The 22,296-nt window shown below is 47.0% G+C and overlaps 1 protein-coding gene and 1 non-coding gene across 8 annotated transcripts; both read right to left on the reverse strand.

The window, feature by feature from the left end:
• Positions 1–11,556: 11,556 nt before the first annotated feature.
• TRNAE-UUC (transfer RNA glutamic acid (anticodon UUC)) lies at positions 11,557–11,630 on the reverse strand. The gene has a single exon. It is a non-coding gene; the product is annotated as a tRNA-Glu (tRNA).
• Positions 11,631–12,064: 434 nt separating this feature from the next.
• LOC109777009 (uncharacterized) lies at positions 12,065–21,950 on the reverse strand. 7 transcript variants are annotated; one of them, XR_012203394.1, is made up of 4 exons: positions 21,416–21,946; positions 19,661–19,794; positions 15,087–15,140; positions 12,065–13,584 (listed from the first exon to the last, which is right to left on the reverse strand). XR_012203394.1 is itself a non-coding variant. In XM_040400650.3 (3 exons), exons 2-3 carry the CDS (start codon positions 19,789–19,791, stop codon positions 18,350–18,352), a joined length of 1,119 nt encoding a protein of 372 aa, XP_040256584.2. In that variant the 5' UTR covers positions 19,792–19,794; positions 21,416–21,950; the 3' UTR covers positions 17,711–18,349. The 7 variants fall into 7 exon arrangements, 1 of the variants encoding a protein (XP_040256584.2); XR_012203397.1 differs by having other exon boundaries at positions 12,065–12,432; positions 21,416–21,945; XR_012203396.1 differs by lacking the exon at positions 15,087–15,140 and having other exon boundaries at positions 12,065–12,432; positions 21,416–21,944.
• Between the last annotated feature and the right edge of the window lie 346 nt (positions 21,951–22,296).

A 22,296-nucleotide genomic window follows, 5' to 3' on the forward strand; every position in this document is an offset into this window, starting at 1 on the left:
TTGGTGGACGTCAATTGCATTCGAAATCTTGCCACCAAAAATGCCTTTGTTACACATGAAACCTGTCAGAGGTCATGGAAAAGTTTGACATTGCTGAGTGCTGAAGCAGATCTTCAAGACGATGGCCTCACTGACAGATTCAAGTTTGACTCCACTCCTCCCAGGAATGCTGTCTTGCGTCGAACTCTGTCTCTTGAAGACTCTGACTATTCCTCCTCAGCTGCAACGGTGAATGCCACAGTTATTGATGATCAAGATGATGCTACCTCACCACCTCCAACTTCAGCGCGTATCGACACTGCACCAAGTTCTTTTGCACTGCCAAACCCCGACGCCAACCATGCAGCTTCTCCTACTCCTTCTGGGAACGAGTAGAGGCTCTATGTCTTCAAACCTTTTTGGTCCTTACTGACAAAAGGGGGAGAAGCATATGAGTTGATAGTCTTCAAGCGGCTCCATATGGGCGGTTGCTTTATATTTTGCTTAGTGTTTACAACTCTCGCTTTTGATACATATGGTTCTTTGAGTTGTAACACTTAAACTTGATGGTCGTCTGCTACTTGTTTGCTATTCCGTGATGCGATGATAAATTCCGCATGTGCGATGATAAATCCCGCACGAAGTCATATTGCAGACGTCCATTTTTCATTAAGCATGTCATTATCTTCGTTATATCAAATCATGCATGATGAATTGTCTTCATAAGTTGAAGAGGATCTCCACAAGTGCAACCTGCCATGTGCATTTGCATTCCGAAAGCAAATTACTTGTATGCACATCTTTAGGGGGAGCCTTTTGCTACTTATGAAGAAAATACCTAAATCCTTTACAATTCCACATACTTTTATCCCCGTTGAAAACTTCAACCAGTTTGTCATCAATCACCAAAAAGGGGGAGATTGTAAGTGCATCTAGGGCCACCCCCAGTTGGTTTTGGAGTATTGACGACAAACCTGGTTGAGGGACTAATGTGTTTGTGAGAATTGCAGGATAACACAGGTAGTAGTCCCTTATTGATTCGGTTTACCTACTGGAGATGACCCCTAAAAATTTATGAAGACATTGACGACAATGGTGGTATGTGAAGATATTCACATTGAAGACTATGACAAGAGAAGACATTGCGTGAAGACTTTGGAGCGCGAAGACTTAGTTGTTTCGTTGTTTCCTTTTCTTCGTTGTTGAGTCATAGGAACCACCGTACTGTTAAGTGGGGTCCCAGTGAACAAAGTCAGAGTGACTGAAGTGATGCTCAACCAAAATCCTATGTCTTCGAGCGAAGACAATGAGAGCAAATCTTATCTAGAGTTGGATGAGTCAGCTTATTTGCAGCCCAAGTCAAGCTGTCGCGTGTGTTTGAAATCTGACCGTTGGAACACGTGTCAGTTCCTTAGTGACCCAGGGTCATTTTGGACAAATCAGGTCGGGTTGCCTAGTGGCTATAAATAGCCCACCCCCTACACCATAAATTGGTGGCTGCTTAGAGTTAGTGGACGGCTTCTGTCGTTTAAGAGCAACCCACCTCCGAAGCTTTTGAGAGAGAGAAATCCTTGCGAGGACAAAGCCCAAACACCCAGAGCCAAAGAGTGTTAGGCATCACTGAAGTCTTTCTGTCTGCGTGACCTGAAGACTTGTTACACTTGAGGACTGTGAATCCCCCAGCCGGTTAGGCGTCACATTCTGAGCATCCAAGAGTCATTGTGGATCACCGGTGAACGAAGTCTGTGAAGGTTTGGAAGTCTACCTTGAAGACTTACCAGAGTGATTGGGCGAGGACTCGGTGTCCTTAGCTCAAGGGGAATAAGGTGAAGACATAGTCTTCTGAGTTGAATCTCAGCCTCCCTAACCAGATGTATAGTTGTCACAGCAACTGGAACTGGTCCAACAAATCCTGTGTCCTCACCAAGTGACTGGTTCTATCCTCTCCCTCTCTTTACTTACAGTTTGTCTTCGTGAAGTCATTGCCTGCTTGCACTACCTGTTTGACTTCACTGTGTGACTACTATCATTGTTTGGCTTCATACTATCTTCCATCCTGATCTTTACTACCTAGCTGCTATTAGTCTTCGTGCTTTCACTTCATTGCATACTTGACTATGGCTTGCTTAGTGTAGTCTACCTTCCGCTGCATATCAATAGGTTCATTTCCATTGTTTGTCTTCGAAACTCTCATGTTTTGAAGACTTTCATAAAAATCGCCTATTCACCCCCCCTCTAGTCGATAGCTAGCACTTTCAGTGTCCGAATGTCGTAATCATACTTTACTAGATATGGAGCGATCTATGATGTCTCTTACTGATTTACCGCTATCATTTTGGGGTTATGCTTTAGAGACGGCTGCATTCAAGTTAAATAGGGCACCATCTAAATCCGTTGAGACGACGCCTTATGAACTATGGTTTGGCAAGAAACCAAAGTTGTCATTTCTTAAGGTTTGGGGTTGCGATGCTTATGTGAAAAAGCTTCAACCTGATAAGCTTGAACCCAAATCGGAGAAATGTGTCTTCATAGGATACCTAAAGGAGACTGTTGGGTACACCTTCTATCACAAATCTGAAGGCAAGACTTTTGTTGCTAAATTTGGATCCTTTCTAGAGAAGAAGTTTCTCTCGAAAGAAGTGAGTGGGAGGAAAGTAGAACTTGATGAGGTAACTGTACCTGCTCCCTTGTTGGAAAGTAGTTCATCACAGAAACCAGTTCCTATGACACCTACACCAATTAGTGAGGAAGTTAATGATGATGATCATGAAACTTCAGATCAAGTTACTAGCGAACCTCGTAGGTCAACCAGAGTAAGATTCGCACCAGAGTGGTACGGTAATCCCGTTCTGGAGGTCATGTTACTAGACCATGACAACCCTATGAACTATGAGGAAGCAATGATGAGCCCAGATTCCGCAAAATGGCTTGAGGCCATGAAATCTGAGATGGGATCCATGTATGAGAACAAAGTATGGACTTTGGTTGACTTGCCCGATGATCGGCAAGCCATCGAGAATAAATGGATATTCAAGAAGAAGACAGACGCTGACGGTAATGTTACTGTCTACAAAGCTCGACTTGTTGCGAAAGGTTTTCGACAAGTTCAAGGAGTTGACTACGATGAGACCTTCTCACCTGTAGCGATGTTTAAGTCCGTCCGAATCATGTTAGCTATTGCCGCATTTTATGATTATGAAATTTGGCAAATGGATGTAAAGACTGCATTCCTGAATGGATTTCTGGAAGAAGAGTTGTATATGATGCAACCTGAAGGTTTTATCGATCCAAAAGGTGCTAACAAAGTGTGCAAGCTCCAGCGATCCATTTATGGACCGGTGCAAGCTTCTCGGAGTTGGAATAAACGTTTTGATAGTGTGATCAAAGCATATGGTTTTATACAGACTTTTGGAGAAGCCTGTATTTACAAGAAAGTGAGTGGGAGCTCTGTAGCATTTCTAATATTATATGTGGATGACATATTGTTGATTGGAAATGATATAGAATTTCTGGATAGCATAAAAGGATACTTGAATAAAAGTTTTTCTATGAAGGACCTCGGTGAAGCTGCTTACATATTGGGCATCAAGATCTATAGAGATAGATCAAGACGCTTAATTGGACTTTCACAAAGTACATACCTTGACAAAGTTTTGAAGAAGTTCAAAATGGATCAAGCAAAGAACGGGTTCTTGCCTGTGTTACAAGGTGTGAAGTTGAGTCAGACTCAATGCCCGACCACTGCAGATGATAGAGAGAAAATGAAAGATGTTCCCTATGCTTCAGCCATAGGCTCTATCATGTATGCAATGCTGTGTACCAGGCCTGATGTGTACCTTGCTATTAGTTTAGCAAGGAGGTACCAAAGTAATCCAGGAGTGGATCACTGGACAGTGGTCAAGAACATCCTGAAATACCTGAAAAGGACTAAGGATATGTTTCTCGTTTATGGAGGTGACAAAGAGCTCATCGTAAATGGTTACGTTGATGCAAGCTTTGACACTGATCTGGACGATTCTAAATCGCAAACCGGATACGTGTTTATATTAAACGGTGGAGCTGTCAGTTGGAGCAGTTCTAAACAAAGTGTCGTGGCGGGATCTACGTGTGAAGCGGAGTACATTGCTGCTTCGGAAGCAGCAAATGAAGGAGTCTGGATGAAGGAGTTCATATCCGATCTAGGTGCCATACCTAGTGCATCGGTTCCAATGAAAATCTTTTGTGACAATACTGGTGCAATTGCCTTGGCAAAGGAATCCAGATTTCACAAGAGAACCAAGCACATCAAGAGACACTTCAACTCCATCCGGGATCAAGTCTAGGTGGGAGACATAGAGATTTGCAAGATACATACGGATCTGAATGTTGTAGACCCGTTGACTAAGCCTCTTCCACGAGGAAAACATGATCAACACCAAGGCTCCATGGGTGTTAGAATCATTACTGTGTAATCTAGATTATTGACTCTAGTGCATGTGGGAGACTGAAGGAAATATGCCCTAGAGGCAATAATAAAGTTATTATTTATTTCCTCATATCATGATAAATGTTTATTATTCATGCTAGAATTGTATTAACCGGAAACATAATACATGTGTGAATACATAGACAAACATAGTGTCACTAGTATGCCTCTACTTGACTAGCTTGTTAATCGAAGATGGTTAAGTTTCCTAGCCATGGACATGAGTTGCCATTTGATTAACAGGATCACATCATTAGGAGAATGATGTGATTGACTTGACCCATTCCGTTAGCTTAGCACTTGATCGTTTAGTGTGTTGCTATTGCTTTCTTCATGACTTATACATGTTCCTATGACTATGAGATTATGCAACTCCCGTTTATCGGAGGAATACTTTGTGTGCTACCAAACATCACAACGTAACTGGGTGATTATAAAGGTGCTCTACAGGTGTCTCCGAAGGTACTTGTTGGGTTGGCGTATTTCGAGATTAGGATTTGTCACTCCGATTGTCGGAGAGGTATCTCTGGGCCCACTCGGTAATGCACATCACTATAAGCCTTGCAAGCATTGTAACTAATGAGTTAGTTGCGGGATGATGTATTACAGAACGAGTAAAGAGACTTGCCGGTAACGAGATTGAACTAGGTATTGAGATACCGACGATCGAATCTCGGGCAAGTAACATACCGATGACAAAGGGAACAACGTATGTTGTTATGCGGTTTGACCGATAATGATCTTCGTAGAATATGTAGGAGCCAATATGAGCATCCAGGTTCCGCTATTGGTTATTGACCGGAGACATGTCTCGGTCATGTCTACATAGTTCTCGAACCCGTAGGGTCCGCACGCTTAAAGTTTCAGTGACGATTGTATTATGAGTTTTTGTGTTTTGATGTACCGAAGGTAGTTCGGAGTACCGGATGTGATCACGGGCATGACGAGGAGTCTCGAAATGGTCGAGACATAAAGATCGATATATTGGATGACTATGTTCGGACACCGGAATGGTTTCGGGGAGTTTCAGACATATACCGGAGTACCGGGGGGTTACCGGACCCCCCCCCCCCGGGGAGTTTAATGGGCCAAGATGGGCCTTAGTGGAGAAGAGGAGGGGCGGCTAGGGCAGGCCGCGCGCTCCCTCCCCCTCTAGTCCGAATTGGACAAGGAGGGGGGGCGGCGCCCCCCTTTCCTTCCTCCTCTCTCCTTCCCTTCCTTTCCCCCTCCTACTCCAACTAGGAAAAGAGGGAGTCCTACTCCCAGTGGGAGTAGGACTCCTCCCTGGCGCGCCCTCCTCCTGGCCGGCCTCCTCCTCCCCCTGGTCCTTTATATACGGGGGCAGGGGGGCACCTCTAGACACAACAATTGACCATTGATCTCTTAGCCGTGTGCGGTGCCCCCCTCCACCATATTCCACCTCGGTAATATCGTAGCGGTGCTTAGGCGAAGCCCTGCGTCGATAGCATCATCAACACCGTCATCACGCCGGCGTGCTGACGGAACTCTCCCGTGAAGCTTTGCTGGTTCGGAGTTCGCGGGACGTCATCGAGCTGAACGTGTGCTGAACTCGGAGGTGCCGTACGTTCGGTACTTGGATCGGTCGGATCGTGAAGACGTACGACTACATCAACCGCGTTGTGCTAACGCTTCCGCTTTCGGTCTACGAGGGTACGTGGACAACACTCTCCCCTCTCGTTGCTATGCATCACGATGATCCTATGTGTGCGTAGGAATTTTTTTGAAATTACTACGTTCCCCAACACGGTGACCTCGTGCGGTGCACGGGGCGCACACTTGAAGCTCAACTGGCAGCGTAAGTCATGCTCGGAGTCGAACCATGCGTCCCAGCTCGGTGAGTCCACTGCGTATGCTGGGTCTTGGCGGAGCTCAACCGGGAGTTGAGCATGACGGCGGCGGATCTTTGCCAGCCGCGCAGGGGTCTGAGACCGCCGGCACCGGAACCCTGTCGTGGCTGATATCCACCCGTTCATCAGGTTCACATCGGCCACTGCACCGGCATGCCATGCTCCCAGAAGTACTTGCAGCGGTGGACAGGGACATAGAGGCGAAGGCATGCCAGCGGCTCAGCATGGCACGACGCCATGGTGAAGTTGGTTGTGCGGCACCCCAACAAGGAGCCGACCTCGTGGTCATGCTTTCCGCGCTTCATGGTGGGCGGCGGCAAGGGTTGGTGTCGGGCGGCTGGGGGGCAAGAAGAAGAGGGACGAGAGTTGCTGAGGAAGTGGACTGGGCGCCTCCCCCTCCCACCGCACGTGTGGCATTAAAAGGGACACGCATGGACTGGGTTCTATGGCTGATGTGCGGGCCCAAGCGCACGCGTGAAATTAAATAGGACCGGTAGGTGGTGTTGGGCTTCGACATGCAGGTCTGAGGCGAACACCGAACGGACGCGCATATGGACGCAAATCAAATCCGAATTTGAGGCAAAAATGCGTTCACACGGACATGAAGCGGACAAAATATGCATTTGCGTCGTGCGGACCCAAACGGACATAACAGAACCAAATGAGTCGACCATTGGAGTTGCCCTGAAGTGTTCATGGGCCTCCTAAGCGAGGTTTTGCCTGGTAATTCCATCGATTTGTGATGAATGTTATGGCTCCCATCAAACCGCAGTGAAGTTCCCTAGAAGAAATCAAATGGTAATGAATAAAAGAACAAACGACAAATGAATATTGGGCCATTCATGAGTACTCCCTCCGTTCCTAAATATAAGTCTTTGGAGAGATTCCACCATGAATCACATACGGATGTATGTAGATGCATTTTAGAATGTAGATTCATTCATTTTGCTCCGTATGTAGTTCATAGTGGAATCTTTACAAAGACTTATATGTAGGAACATTCATGAGTAGGTCTATTGGAGACTGCTCTCATGTTCCAAAATGATGTTGATCAAAAATGAATAGAACGAGAGGGAAATAGCACAGCAGGAAACATACCTGCATCTCAGGTCTGTAATGATGTTGTTTAACCATCGGAGATAATAATCTTAAAACACACAGAAAGACAGGCAACAAAGGAATTAAAAAAAGGAGGCAGGTGCCAGGCACGAGAAACTGATGTACTGTACTACATAATCGCGTACACACAGGATTAGACTCCCGTAGCACGCCCACGGCCACAACAGTCTGCAAACAAGTTTGCGCCACGATACCAGATAGATTGAACACTCTACATTCTTTAGAGGACACTGGAAAACTACTGACACTCGACGCCTGTTTGCAACAGAGCACGTGGTTTGGTTGCTTCAAGTAGATGCAGCCGTCGCGTGCAGTGCCGTACTCGGCCCTTGTGTCGTGGTCTGCTCTCCAGGATGTCAAGTTTCGGGGTACTTCCTTTGGGATTTTCTGCGTGTCAAGTCCAAAAAACAGTGACTGAACTAAATGGATAGAGAAGAATAACCAAAGCGAAGGTTTGAGAACTAAGAAATATAGTGAAGAATGAAGAAAAGAGAGAGAAATAATGGGTCCATCATTCACCTAAAAACACATGTTTACTATCTGCTTATATGAAGAGTGAAGACCAACCAACCAAAGAGAGATCAAGGACAAAGAAAAAGAGAAATGAAGATTGAAGAAATAAGAAATAGCGACCGGACAAAGAATGATCAATGGCAAATGACAAAGGATTAAAGAGTAAAAAAACGAAAATGAGACACTGAGGAAAGAAATTAAGCGAATTAGGTACACTGAGAAGCTAAAGAAAGAGGGGTAAAAGTGTGATTCAACTAAGCGGCTGAGGACCAGAGAAGATCGAACAAACAGAAGAAGCAGGAAAACTGAAAAAGTGAAGGAAAGAGAGGCCCAAGACTGAAGAAACCACAATGGCTAAGAGACTGAAAAATGATGCAACCACAGTGACTGAACAGAGGAACGAAACCACAATGAATAACGAAGTGGCTGAAAAATGATGCAGCTACAGGGACTGAACAAAGGAACAAGAAACGGGAAGACTGAATCACAAAGGAACAAGTACCTGAACCTGATCAACTGAATGCGCCGACACTAAAACGGAATGTGGCGCTGACTTCCACTTATCCCTCGTTCGTGTATTAGAGATTCAGAAAAGAAAATGTTGATTTTTTCAATGGGGTTTAAATTATATTGTGAATTATAGGCCATGCCTACACGAAATAAAAAAAAGGTATAGATACCCCATGAAGTACCCAGTTTCGGCCACATCACCCCCCTCAAGTCAGAAAACCGGGATAACGCCGTCAACTATCCAAAACGACCTTTAAAAAAAACCTATCCAAAACCAGTTTATCAAAAAATAAAATAAAATAAAACTATCCAAAACCAGCCAAATCACCCCTGGAAAACTAGAAGTTGGTTTTGTCCACAATGGCATGTTGACCGGAATTTGGTATTTGACTTATACTGCTATATCTCGGTCCCGGACCCACATGTCAGTGTGTAATCTATATGTTGTCACGACATCTCTCTCTCCTCTCCCCTATGTCGCGGCATGCTCTCCCGGCCGCCAGCGCCGAGCCAAGGCGCGCACGAGCAATGCGGGCCGCCGGAGCAACCAAGCGCGGCGAAAGGACAGCAGCAGCAGCAGCAGCTAACCATACAACTGCGAACAAGGTAGCGATGACCGGCGTCTTGCCGTCTTGGGAAGGAATTGGAGGATGACACGCACGGTGGCCGCGACTGCTCCGCTGAGAAGAACGGGAAGGTGGAGGAGGGCGGCGATGGCCTTCGGTTCTCCAGCTGCTGCTATTTCCGCTGCGAGGGGAAGGACGAGGCGGCGCTGCTCGCCTTCAGTGGCGCTCGGCGCCCGGGTCGTTGCCAACCTCAGCCAGGCAGCATCACATCGGTGGCCTCCTCACGTCCGCCTCGTACCGCTCCTGCGCCTCGCGGCCGGCCAGGAGGCGCCCAAACTCGCGGCGGCCGTGCTTGGACGCCAACGCGTCGGCCTTGGACACGCGCGCGCATACGCGTTGGCTCCGAAGGATGTGGACCACGAGCTCCACGCCCACCCCAGCGTTCGTCGTCGTCTCCGGCGCCTCCAGGAGGTTCTTCGCCGTCGACTGCCTGCCGCTCTGGGGGCTTGAGTCCGTCCGCAGCCGGCCCTGGCACGCCGTGCTCTTGGGACACTGTTGTTGCCGCGGCCGTCTCCCTCGCTCGCCGGAGTTCTCTCACTCTCTCTCTCAGACGCACAACGAAGAAGAAAGGAGGAAGGAGAAGGAGCAGTGGACACGGTGGACTTTCTGGCGCACGTACGCTACGCCCCGCCGCAGCAACGGCGATCCTTGTTTGTCTCGAGCACGAACTCGACCCACCATGACAGTTACAATGTTCAGCTCGAGGCATTATATAGCCGGGCCTGCGCTGGGCACGGCCCACGCGCTCCCTACCCAGCCGGCGCCCCGATTGGCCCGCTCCGCTCGCGGCCACCACGCGCACGAACGCGCACGGCTCGCGGCGATCACGCCCGCCTCGCGATCCCTCAACTGCCTGCAATTAATCCTACCCACGCCCGCTGGGTGCACACACACACACGCGCACTCCAGGATACTACAGGCACGCACACACACACGCACCCCCTTGCCACGGACCCGGCTCGGTCCGGTCCGCGCCCGACGCGCCCGGCGCGTGCACGCGCACCCGACACGATCGCCGTGGCTTTATCGGCCAACATACATCACCGTAAGCACGAGGGTAGTGGCCTCTGGCGTGGGTGTCGGCGGCCCGGATGGTCAAGGGGAGCGCGGAGTCGTGTGGGCGCAAGCTGCGGACGCGTGCCGGGATGACAAGGGGCGGCGGCTTCGGGGCACGAAAGTGTGCGTCCTCCATCTTTGCCCGGCAGCACGGCGCTGGCGTCGGTGCCAAGCGTGGCGGAGCGCGGCACCATGACCTCGTCCAGCGCCTCCGGTTGATGCGTCATGCGACCACCCAGTTCTGGCCTCCTCATGGCGCATGACAACTGTTCGACAGAATGACTAGAATTACAAACTGAAAATAGAACCCTGCAAACTAGCACTCGTCAATGAACTGAATGGGTAGAGAACAAAACGAGGTGACGGCTGACATTTCTCAGTGGCCATTGCTCCATCTTCTAGAGCATGTAGTTCTTCTAGAGCATATAATAGTTGGAGTGGCCATTGCTCCATCCTCTCCTCTGCTATGCTTGACATTTTTCAGTTCAAATTTTTGTCAGGATGCCACACCAAATTCCAGCAAATTTTCTTCTGTTTTTTACTCGTACACGACATGACAAAGTTGAGGTCGATCCTTAACAATATTGTAAGCTGCTAGAAAATGGAATGAAGCATATGCTGAATGCGTGGAGAAAACACTGACCTAGCTCTCATCAATGAACTGAATCAAATCACCAGCACTGCCTAAGGAGAAAAAGAACCGACTCACGTTGTCCCTGCACAAAAGGCAGCGGACAGACATTTGCCGCGCGCCTCAGGTTTTTGATCCCTGACATACTTAGCTCCCCGTCGGATCAGTGATGAACTGATGGAAAATCGCATCCACTGAAGCGACGACAAGGGGAAGAGGATGCAGGCGCGCAGAGAGGATTTTCGACAAAGGCGGCCGCGCTGAGAGTGAGAGGTGGGTGCAAAAAATCGAAGCGGGACGAGCGAGCGAGAGGAGAAAGCATTGAGCAGCATGGGGAGGGAGAGGGCTCGCCGTGCCTACCTCGGGCAGGCGACGATCAGACGGTTCCTCCCCCGCGGGCCACTACAACTGCAAACTTGTGGCGCGCACGGTGAGGGAGAGGACTCCTCTCGATCCCCACCATCTCCTCCGCCGCCGCTTGACGGCCGCCCCCCTCCGTTAGCTCGACAGCCTCCCGCCTGCGCTGGCACGAGGACGAACTGAGCAGCGCTGAACACCACTGTGAACGCGGAGCGACGGACAACCCACACGTGGGGGTGCGCGCCAAGATCCGGGGACGACGATCAGACGGTTCAAAATTCGACCGAGAGTGAAATCGAGATCAAACGGTGCGGGTGTCTGTGCCGAGCAAAGCTACGGGCGATGCGCTGGCTCAGCTCTGCTCCGACGACCTCGTGTTTTATTATTATTATTAATAGTAAAAAAGATAAAACCGGAAGAAAAAAAAATCTCCATTGCCGGGATTTGAACCCGGGTCGCCTGGGTGAAAGCCAGGTATCCTAACCGGGCTGGACGACAATGGACTTGTGGACAACTGCGTGTGTAACGTAGTATCATTACACCTTCTCTATTATGAAGGTAGTCTCGCTGCATTTATAGAGCGGTAAAAGGACGCGTGCCCATAACGACAACTGTTCACACCACAGACAAGACGAACTGTAATTTGAAAACCGAAAAAGGCACAGTAGGGCATGGATGGAAGTCTGGTTTCGCCAGCAACATCACGCGACCGGCCACGTCGATGATATCCTCGGGCCTCGACGGCGGGAGGGTTTCTTCCTCATCCGTATCTGCATGTACTAGTTATTTTCTTTTTTGAGCAACCAAGAGGCCTCCAACTTCAATTTCATATAAAGAAGCCACTCTCAATCTAAAGACCAACCTAACTCCACCAGATCCACCACGTGACATATGTGGCAAGCAATTCAAACTAATCCCTCAAAAAAAAACTCCACCGGAGCCAAAAGCAGCATTACTTAGCAACCTTCAATTTACATCACTGAGAAATGAAGTTCCACAACGCATAACATGATCATGCAAGGTCCACAGAAGGAAGCAAACAAAGCTGGAACAACCTTCCAAGAATCCGAACACTTTGACACATGATAACAAGTTTGAAGTTTCGGACTAGAAACAACAAAACAAACTACCAAGCAACAAAGCAACAGAGCAAGGAAAGCTGTTCGCCGGAAGACGAAGAGAAGCAAATCAAGCCTCAGGTCCACGATTAGCCACCAATTCGAAGAACTCCGAGTCTCCAGCTTTTTGCTGCTCGATAAACCTCACTCTCCTCAGCTTCAGCACCCTTTGTTGTAGCCTCTTTATCTGCAGAACAGACCAATCGACGATCCACGAGCACATTATCTTGATCATAGTCATTGGATTAGATATAATTTTTCTCTCAAAAATAATATCATTTCGACATCCCCAAAGCATCCAAAACATTGCTGCAGGTCCTACCAGAACAACCACTCAGGTTAACAAGAGTAGAATTAAGAGCAAAAACACATTTCATGAGGCTCCAAGTTAGCCTTTTGAAAATACAAATGATCAATACATTAACCCTGTCCACAATAAACACAAATTTTACTTCCTTTCCAGACTCATCTCAACAAGTTATCCTTAGTTAAGATACTTTTTTTGGTCATTATAACCAAAAGAAAATCTTACTCGTTGAAGGTACTTGGGTTTCCATAGATATTATTGTGGGAAACCACACGCAAATTTTACCCAAAAAAAAAGATACAAGGATCTGACAGTAGGCATGTACTTGTTATACATGAACCTTCGTACATGGCTTCAGCAACAGCTCGACCCACTTTCCTCGTGGTCGTGGAGGTCAAAGAAGAAGGGCAGTGAGCGTCGGTGCACACCTTTTTTGTTAGAAACACAACCTAATGTGTATGGAGAATCCGTTTTGTGGCCGGTACGGGAAGTTGGTGGCAAGGCATCTTTGGGAGAAATCCCTTTACCGATCTTCATCGGTTCGGATGATGGTGACTGTCCCATACCCTTGAGGGCACTCCCACACCTCGGCCCAGGATAACGAGCATGCATGACTGAGTTCATGACATGGAAATGCTAACGACAACATATTCTCAGGTTTACAGAGCTATTGCAAGATTGTTTATACGACATTGTCGTAATAGACCAGTGGCTTAAATTATCGCAGCGGAAGACTTCAGTGGTTACAATGGCTCATGGATGGGCTCTATAAACGCACATGACTAGCTGGATTAATCTTCTAGCACACGAACACTCTAGCTGCATATTAGTTGAAGATGCCCACGTTAAAAGTCTTGTGAGTACTTTTAATGTACTGCAAGCTCAATCAAATAACATACTCCCTCTGTCCCAAATTACTTGTCGTAAAAATGGATGTAACTAGAACTAAAATACGTCTAGATACATCCATTTCTTCGACAAGTAATTCCGGACGGAAGGAGTATATCCCAAGCAAAGAAAACATGACCTCCCCTGCAAAAAAAAGAAAAAGAAAACATGACCTACCAACATAATCTGCAAAAATTTAACTTAACCACTATAGTTAACATGCATGGCAAGCATAAATAGTATCACGGCAAGTCTAGCTATCAAGAAATCACTAACATATCTGTCAAGATAACTGAACTAAATATAATATAACAAGGATAAAGCATGTTCCTGCAAATGCATCTTATTCAGGTTTATTCTTATGATCACTCAAGATCATTCTCATGTTTTCCTACCAATCAATATCATCGGTCTCCTAGCCATATCATGGCTAACATACCAAGGCATGACATGTCATGTCATCCAGTTCCTGCACAAAATTATGACATATCCCCTATTTCAAGTTTGTTCACGTGCAATCTTATATTTAAAGATGTTCATACCTCCAGACTCGACACAGACGAAATAAATAGTGTGGCCAAATGCAAATTGTGTCCATAACCGAGGAGGCAGCTATTCGAATAGGCTAAGACTCTGCTGAGGTTGTATATTTTACCCACACCATGAAGTCCCCCTCTTTGTCTTGTATCTCGATACACTTCCCTCGCGAGTGGACAAATGTTACTCCAACAAACCGGTTCTACCATCATAACACGTCTATAGCATCATCGACAACAATGTCATGGGGGCGCATATATGGACCCAATGCCCCAGGGCATTCCTGACCGCGACCGGTTTAACTAGATTCGAGTACTCAATAACAACTACTTGTCCAACGCACCCATAAGTTAGACGTTGCTCACCTGGCCTAGGCAATGTACGCCATCTAATCATACCCAATGAGGATGAAAATAAAAGGTTTGGTGATATATTAGGTTAGGGCCTTCCTAGGTAAGGCAAATGTGGTCGCACTTATTTAGCTCGGTTGAGCGGCACTATGACTTGATCTAACTAATGGAGGCGGTTGTGTTGATTAGGTGTGTTCTTTATCATGACAATAAATAAATCAGGTTCATCACATTTTTATAATGATGGATAATCATGACAAAGGACAACATCACTATATAACATAACAACCACACTCCATCTAAGGATAATAGTCATAGTGCAATCAATATATAAAACGGTTGTTGTAAGCCATCAGCAATCACTACCACACAGTGTGAGGCATAGTAACCGCAGGAAAGTATGAATGTATCTAATCCATGCCTAAGCTAGGCATGGGGGCTCAACAGGTGCAAATAAAGTAAGTGTTCGGTTAAGGTCTTGTGCACCATTTTAAGTTGGCATCTATGTACTTTCGACAAGTTTATTCATTTGACGAGAGTGAATCATCAGATTCCATACTCATACGCACATATCACATCTCTAGTACTCATCTAGCAATCAAAGCATATAAGGATATGGATATATACCATGCAAGCACATAAAGCATAGCCATATAAACCATAAACCATATACACACTTCTATCATGTAGATCAAGATAAAGATCATGCAAAAAAATCGTGAGCAATGTTACGGGGCATAGGCTAGTTGATTGGATTACCTCGGGTGAAGATCATTTAGAAAGATAGATGATCGCCGGAGGAATTGATAATATCTGAAAATATAATTCGGAGAATGCCAGAATAAAGAATATGTGCACATGTGCGAATTTAGAGACTTGCAACATGAATGAAATGGATTGCATTGCACCGGCCTCAGAAAAGTATGAACTTGGGCTTTGAAAGATATTGCAGTTTGAATGCCAGGGCCAATCTGTAAAATAAATATTCACCTTTGGGTCCAATTTCTTCTGCGAATAAAACAGAAAGTGCACTGTTGCAATACTGCAGGCACGGGTGCAATTCTCCGAAGATGGGCCGAAACTGGATGGTGTTGTATAGAAAATACGCCGGCCTGCGGGAAAGCCGCGATCAGAGAGGGCACCACCACCCCTCAAAAAAAAGGAGAAGGCGCCACGGGGGAAGCCGGTACAGAGGCTGACGAGCTAGGCCCATGCGGTCCCACTTGTCGGGTTCAACGAGGCCGTCGTCTGCCTCGCGCGCGTGATGTCAACAACAACGCCGACGACGATTCCCGGCGACTCCGATCATCTCCCACGGCGCGACAGGCATCAGTGCTCTTAGAAAGTCAAGGCGCATCAGACGCAATACTTCACGGACGCAGGGGAGGACCTAGGCGACGGCGGCATCGGTTCCCGTGGAGGAGCTCATTGGCCGATCGAGGTCGATGTCGAGCTCCCGGTCATCCCTCGGAGTAAATGAGTCTATGGGGAGCTACGAATTCACCAGTGGATCACGCGTTGTAAAGTAACTGGCGAGGGGAAGAGCTTCGAGCTCGCCATGGCAGAGGGGGCTGACGGCGGTGATCTCGCCGGAGGGGGGAGACCAACAAGCAAGAAAGATAAGACAAAGATCAATGAGTTTCGTGCAAAGATATGTCGGATGGATCAAGAAATGCTTTCAGAATTGGCTGCATTCGGGATCAGGTCATTAGCAACAGGGGTTCTGAGACATCACGTTGGGGGTATCCATTTAGGTGGTGCTGTGAATCTGTCCAACTTAAGGATATGTAAATCTTCTGGGGAGTGGATCTTGCTAAACACAATGCCAAAGGAACCGACGGAAACTCTCACTTTGAAGCATAGATCTGAGGATTAGATTGCGATAAGGAAGCTTGTCAAGGATGTTGTAGAGGCTGTCTGTGGATCTCAGATTGTCTATCCAGTAGACTTTCAGCATTGGCTGGATCAATTAGCAAAACCAAATCCAAGGATATTCCTGATATTATATCATACTGTTTTCCTGAGATTGAACCCTAGGTTTTACTATCACATCCAGATGGATCAATTTCTAAGGAAGGAACCAAACTACATCAAACATAATCTCATTGATGAATCTGAGCTGATTGAAATGCTGCGCAATCTTGGTGATCTGAGGGGTTTGCTCAGTTTTGCTGAAATGCATGAATTGCTTAAGTCATGTATGGACCACCATGATCGAGCTGAGCCAACTGCTGCAAGTGAATCAAAGAGCAAAAGTGGAGCTGTAGCAGCAACTGCAACCCCAACAACTGCCTCCAAGAGAAGAGGGAACAAAGGCAAAACAGTAAAACTCAATGCGACAAGCAAAGCAACTAATGTTGCTCTTCGGAAGGGCCACAAACATTTCAAGGGTGGTAAAACTGCAACAAGGAAAAAAAATGCAACTAATTCTGCAGGCAAGACTCAAGCTTCGATAGCATCAGGCCAGACTGTTTATGAACAGGAAAGACTCGATGGCGGGCGGAACTTGGTCGCGGTTAACCGCAATGGTCCAATCCATGGCTGTCAGCAATCTTTCAAGTTCTTCGAATTTACAGACAGATCAATGCTGAATAGGCAGGCAATTATCCAGTTGCTCTACTTTATATTTCTCCCTTTCGACCATACCGCTCTGGAGCTATTCTACAAGAAGAATATTCACCCAGCTCTTGACATGGAGGGTCTTTTTGGAGAGACACCTGCCACATGGAGAGCAGCGATCAAGCAGCAAGAAGATGATGACATACTCGTAGAGCAAGCAACCAAGGCTGAGATATGAAACAAGTCTGTTCTTGTTGTGAGCATCATGTATGATTCGTAACAAGCCCTTCCCGGTGACATGAAGGAGCGGCAGCAAGGATGAACAACTGTCCTGTTGGAGCCGTTTTCTTGTCCTAAATGCTGTTCCATTGATCTTGTCTTAAATAGCCGGGGCCGAGGGGACGCCATGATTGCGCCTTGGGTGCGTGATTGCCGGCGACAGTGGAGTGGGCCGAGGACTGGACGCAGCACAGAGAGGGGGATGGCGTAAGCGGTTATGCTGGGAATTGTTCGGAAAAAGCGGCGAACCAACGGCGGTAGCTGGTGGTCGGCCGAGCAGTGCCGCACATGGGCTTTGGGGTCCGGCGAGCTCCTGGAAACAGGGGAGGAGCAACGAAGTGCTTTGGCGAGAACAGGGGGATAGGGGGACACGTTAGGGGAGGTCACTGTGCGCGGTGCCGGTGGTAGGGGAGCTTTGACCTCCCCTAACGTGTCCCCCTATCCCCCTGTTCTCGCCAAAGCACTTCGTTGCTCCTCCCCTGTCTCCAGGAGCTCGCCGGACCCCAAAGCCCATGTGCGGCACTGCTCGGCCGACCACCAGCTACCGCCGTTGGTTCGCCGCTTCTTCCGAACAATTCCCAGCATAACCGCTTACGCCATCCCCCTCTCTGTGCTGCGTCCAGTCCTCGGCCCTCTCCACTGTCGCCGGCAATCACGCACCCAAGGCGCAATCATGGCGTCCCCTCGGCCCCGGCTATTTAAGACAAGATCAATGGAACAGCATTTAGGACAAGAAAACGGCTCCAACAGGACAGTTGTTCATCCTTGCTGCCGCTCCTTCATGTCACCGGGAAGGGCTTGTTACGAATCATACCTGATGCTCACAACAAGAACAGACTTGTTTCAGATCTCAGCCTTGGTTGCTTGCTCTACGAGTATGTCATCATCTTCTTGCTGCTTGATCGCTGCTCTCCATGTGGCAGGTGTCTCTCCAAAAAGATCCTCCATGTCAAGAGCTGGGTGAATATTCTTCTTGTAGAATAGCTCCAGAGCGGTATGGTCGAAAGGGAGAAATATAAAGTAGAGCAACTGGATAATTGCCTGCCTATTCAGCATTGATCTGTCTGTAAATTCGAAGAACTTGAAAGATTGCTGACAGCCATGGATTGGACCATTGCGGTTAACCGCGACCAAGTTCCGCCCGCCATCGAGTCTTTCCTGTTCATAAACAGTCTGGCCTGATGCTATCGAAGCTTGAGTCTTGCCTGCAGAATTAGTTGCATTTTTTTCCTTGTTGTAGTTTTACCACCCTTGAAATGTTTGTGGCCCTTCCGAAGAGCAACAGGAGACTGAGACAGACCTTGACATGCAACATTAGTTGCTTTGCTTGTCGCATTGAGTTTTACTGTTTTGCCTTTGTTCCCTCTTCTCTTGGAGGCAGTTGTTGGGGTTGCAGTTGCTGCTACAGCTCCACTTTTGCTCTTTGATTCACTTGCAGCAGTTGGCTCAGCTCGATCATGGTGGTCCATACATGACTTAAGCAATTCATGCATTTCAGCAAAACTGAGCAAACCCCTCAGATCACCAAGATTGCGCAGCATTTCAATCAGCTCAGATTCATCAATGAGATTATGTTTGATGTAGTTTGGTTCCTTCCTTAGAAATTGATCCATCTGGATGTGATAGTAAAACCTAGGGTTCAATCTCAGGAAAACAGTATGATATAATATCAGGAATATCCTTGGATTTGGTTTTGCTAATTGATCCAGCCAATGCTGAAAGTCTACTGGATAGACAATCTGAGATCCACAGACAGCCTCTACAACATCCTTGACAAGCTTCCTTATCGCAATCCAATCCTCAGATCTATGCTTCAAAGTAAGAGTTTCCGTCGATTCCTTTGGCATTGTGTTTAGCAAGATCCACTCCCCAGAAGATTTACATATCCTTAAGTTGGACAGATTCACAGAACCACCTAAATGGATACCCCCAACGTGATGTCTCAAAACCCCTGTTGCTAATGACCTGATCCCGAATGCAGCCAATTCTGAAAGTATTTCTTGATCCATCCGACATATCTTTGCACGGAACTCATTGATCTTTGTCTTATCTTTCTTGCTTGTTGGTCTCCCAACAAGCTTGTTCGTCAGAATATTATCGAAGATTGGGTTTCTCTGGTAAAAGCTGATTGGATCTTCGAGATCTTTAACATCTATTTCCCTTGAGTGCCAGCTATACAGAAAAAATAACTTGCACATGAGAAACACATGTTTTAAAGAGCTAGTGCCGCAACATAGGGAAACATAGACACTGATTAATTTCAGAAATGAAACAACTATTGATTAGCAAATCTAAATGCAAAAAGACATAACAAAATGACCCAGGATCATGCGTCCCAAACAAGACCTTCACTGTTACTCGTCTAAACAAAGATCTAATATGCTAGTATTTCCAATGAAGTAGGCAAAAGGCCCCATATGAACCTACAAGATGGTTGGTAGCCAAAATTATGGTACTGTGGCGTGCCTCAAACAGTTAAGTGGACCAACACTTACCTTCTATTGCTTGCTGGAGTGCAGTCCCATTTAGGAAAGCTTGAGACATGCCGAGACAGAAAAGGTTTCCGAGGACTTGGGCTGCCTGTAAGCAATGATCGGATCTGGAGCGCCAACCGAGCAATCCTCATGATCTGAAATTACAAAATAATCATTCATACAGTTTGTTATGTAGAAAAGTGCAATGGCTCTTCAGTGAACTAAAAAAAAAGCAGACAAGTTATATGATTTACGTTCCGAACTATCTAGTGTTATCAAATAATTGCTCTTCAATTTCCTACCATGTATCTCTCTATTTCGTACTAGTTAAAGCATACCTTGCAATACAAAGGAAAAATAACGGTTCGCCATAACATAGTCAAAGTAAAGGCTGCAAAGGTAATGTACAATTGTACAAGGCTATTTTGTGATAACCAACTATAAAATAGGTATGACCATATGAAAACACCTAAGCAATAAGTAGGATGTATCAATCACATGGTAAAATCCTTCGCTTCTAAGAGGCACAAGAGTCAATTTCAGAAAGAACATTCTGGTTGCAGAAACCATAACACAAATGTTGCTGTGATAGTCTTCGATGTTGAGTGTACAACTATTGAGTTGAAAGGTTACAGTAACAACTAACAAGTGAATTCAACACCAACCTTTGGATACATTATGACACACTACAGTAATGCTTTCAACACCAACCCTTTTTTGGTAACAACTAGATGCACCTCGACACCCATGCAACAACACCAGCATGTAAAACATCTTCATCCAGCCTTTCAATCACACCACACATTAACAGTACAAAATAGAGCAACTTAAAGGTAACATTCCTTGTAATTATGTATGGATAAATTAATTATAGCGTAATATTATGGTCACACGGCATTGCAGCCACACTGGCAAGTCAATACATGCACAACTAATTAACTATGCAATAAATCCAATTTTCCAAAACAAAACCAGGGCAAGACATACATATTTCTGATGACAATCGCAAACCCGAGTAACTCACTGCCACGCCAGCGTGGTAAAACCCATGCAAATCTACAAAAGTTAATCGCTACATCCACGACTCCAAAACTACGATCAGAGTAACACATTACACATCCCACTTTCCGAGCAGCAAATACAATTTGCTGGCACAGCCATGCCAGCGCAGCAAAACCTCATGCAATTAATTTCGACCAAAATTAAGCACTACTTCACTGTCGGAGCAAGCACATCCCTATTTCTGAACAAATACTTCACTGCCGGAGCAAGCACATCCCTATTTCTGAACAACTACAGATTGTGCAAGTCAAAACCACACAAGCACAGCAAAACCCACGCGACTCATTTCTACCAAAGTGATAAATCCACAGCTTCTCAAGTCTCAATGCATCTCAAATTCTAAACAACAAATGCCAAAGCCCGTACAATTCATTTCAACCGAAATTCAATTCTCAGCAGGTCAGCACATCCCAATGTCCGAACAAAACACTACAAACCTGCATGCATAGGATATTCTACTAACAGATAACCTGCCGATGAATCAAAGCCTTAGTAATTTCCTTCATATCAATCATCCAACAGAACGTAAGAAACAGAAACACACTCTCGAGAAAGACAGAAACCATGTCAGATCCGAGAATCTAGCGACTAGTCTGGATCCGCGCCAACAACACAATCTATAGTCGGTCTCCCCGATTCTACGTGCACCAAAATTTAACACGGAAACTTAAGCAAGGCAGATTAGAGTCACCAAACTGTAAGATCAAATCTCACCGATGGGATCGTCGATCTTCTCTTCCAGGAGTTGTGGATGAACTCGTCGACCTCCACCCGCTGCTTGAAGGGCTGGATCTTGGGATGCCTCTGGGGTTCGACTCCGGCCCCCCTTCCCGTGCGCGCGTGCGACGAGGACGACGACCGGCCCCGCGCCGCCGCAACCGAAGTACCTGGGGTCGACCTCCACCCAGTGCTTGAAGGACTCGACCTTGGGATGCCTCTGGAGTTCGACTCCGGCTCCTCTTCCCGTGCGCGCGTGCGACGACGACGACGACGACCGCCCGCCCCCGCGCCGCGGCGGTCGAAGTACTTGGGGTGCGCTCACTCCCAGGGTTCGACTCCGGCGCCCCTTCCGTTCCCGCGCGTGCGACGACGACGCCCGCCCACCACGCCGCGGCGATTCGCCCCCTCCGAGTTCTGGCGAGGCGGTGCGGGGGCGAGGAGGGGCGAGGCGGAGGGGCGAGGCGGTGCGGGGCTGGGGCGAGGAGGAGGGGCGAGGGGTGCGGGGGTGGGGCGAGGAGGAGGGGCGACACCGCCCTGGTTTTGTTTGGGTGTGCTTTATAATTTATTTTTTGTTTTGCTTGCGTGCTTTATAATTCGTTTTGGGGGGAAAGGGTTTCGTGGTGCAAGCATCAATGCACGTTTGCATATCACCGTGAGCAAAGTTCATCAAAGGCCGTTACGCTCAATGAAGAAAAAGAAGAATGTGAAAGTGGGTACTTGTGCGGTAAAGCGTGATATGCACAAGGCTTGTGACGGAGTCGAATGGATTTTTCTTAAAACTATGTTTGGCAACGAAAATCGGATTGATCTCATCATGGCCCGCGTTTCATCTGTTGAGTATAAGATGCGGTTTAATTCTAATGAGACCTCCTCAT

The sequence above is a fragment of the Aegilops tauschii genome, chromosome 2 (genome assembly GCF_002575655.3).
Source record: "Aegilops tauschii subsp. strangulata cultivar AL8/78 chromosome 2, Aet v6.0, whole genome shotgun sequence".
NCBI lineage: Eukaryota > Viridiplantae > Streptophyta > Magnoliopsida > Poales > Poaceae > Aegilops > Aegilops tauschii.

Excerpts from the sequence above, each read along its gene's own strand:
- LOC109777009 (XM_040400650.3), bottom strand. The coding sequence starts at position 19,791 with ATGAGGATTGCTCGGTTGGCGCTCCAGATCCGATCATTGCTTACAGGC. Across the intron at positions 19,338-19,660 it reads ACTCCAGCAAGCAATAGAAG|CTGGCACTCAAGGGAAATAG; the intron begins GTAAGTGTTGGT and ends TTTTCTGTATAG.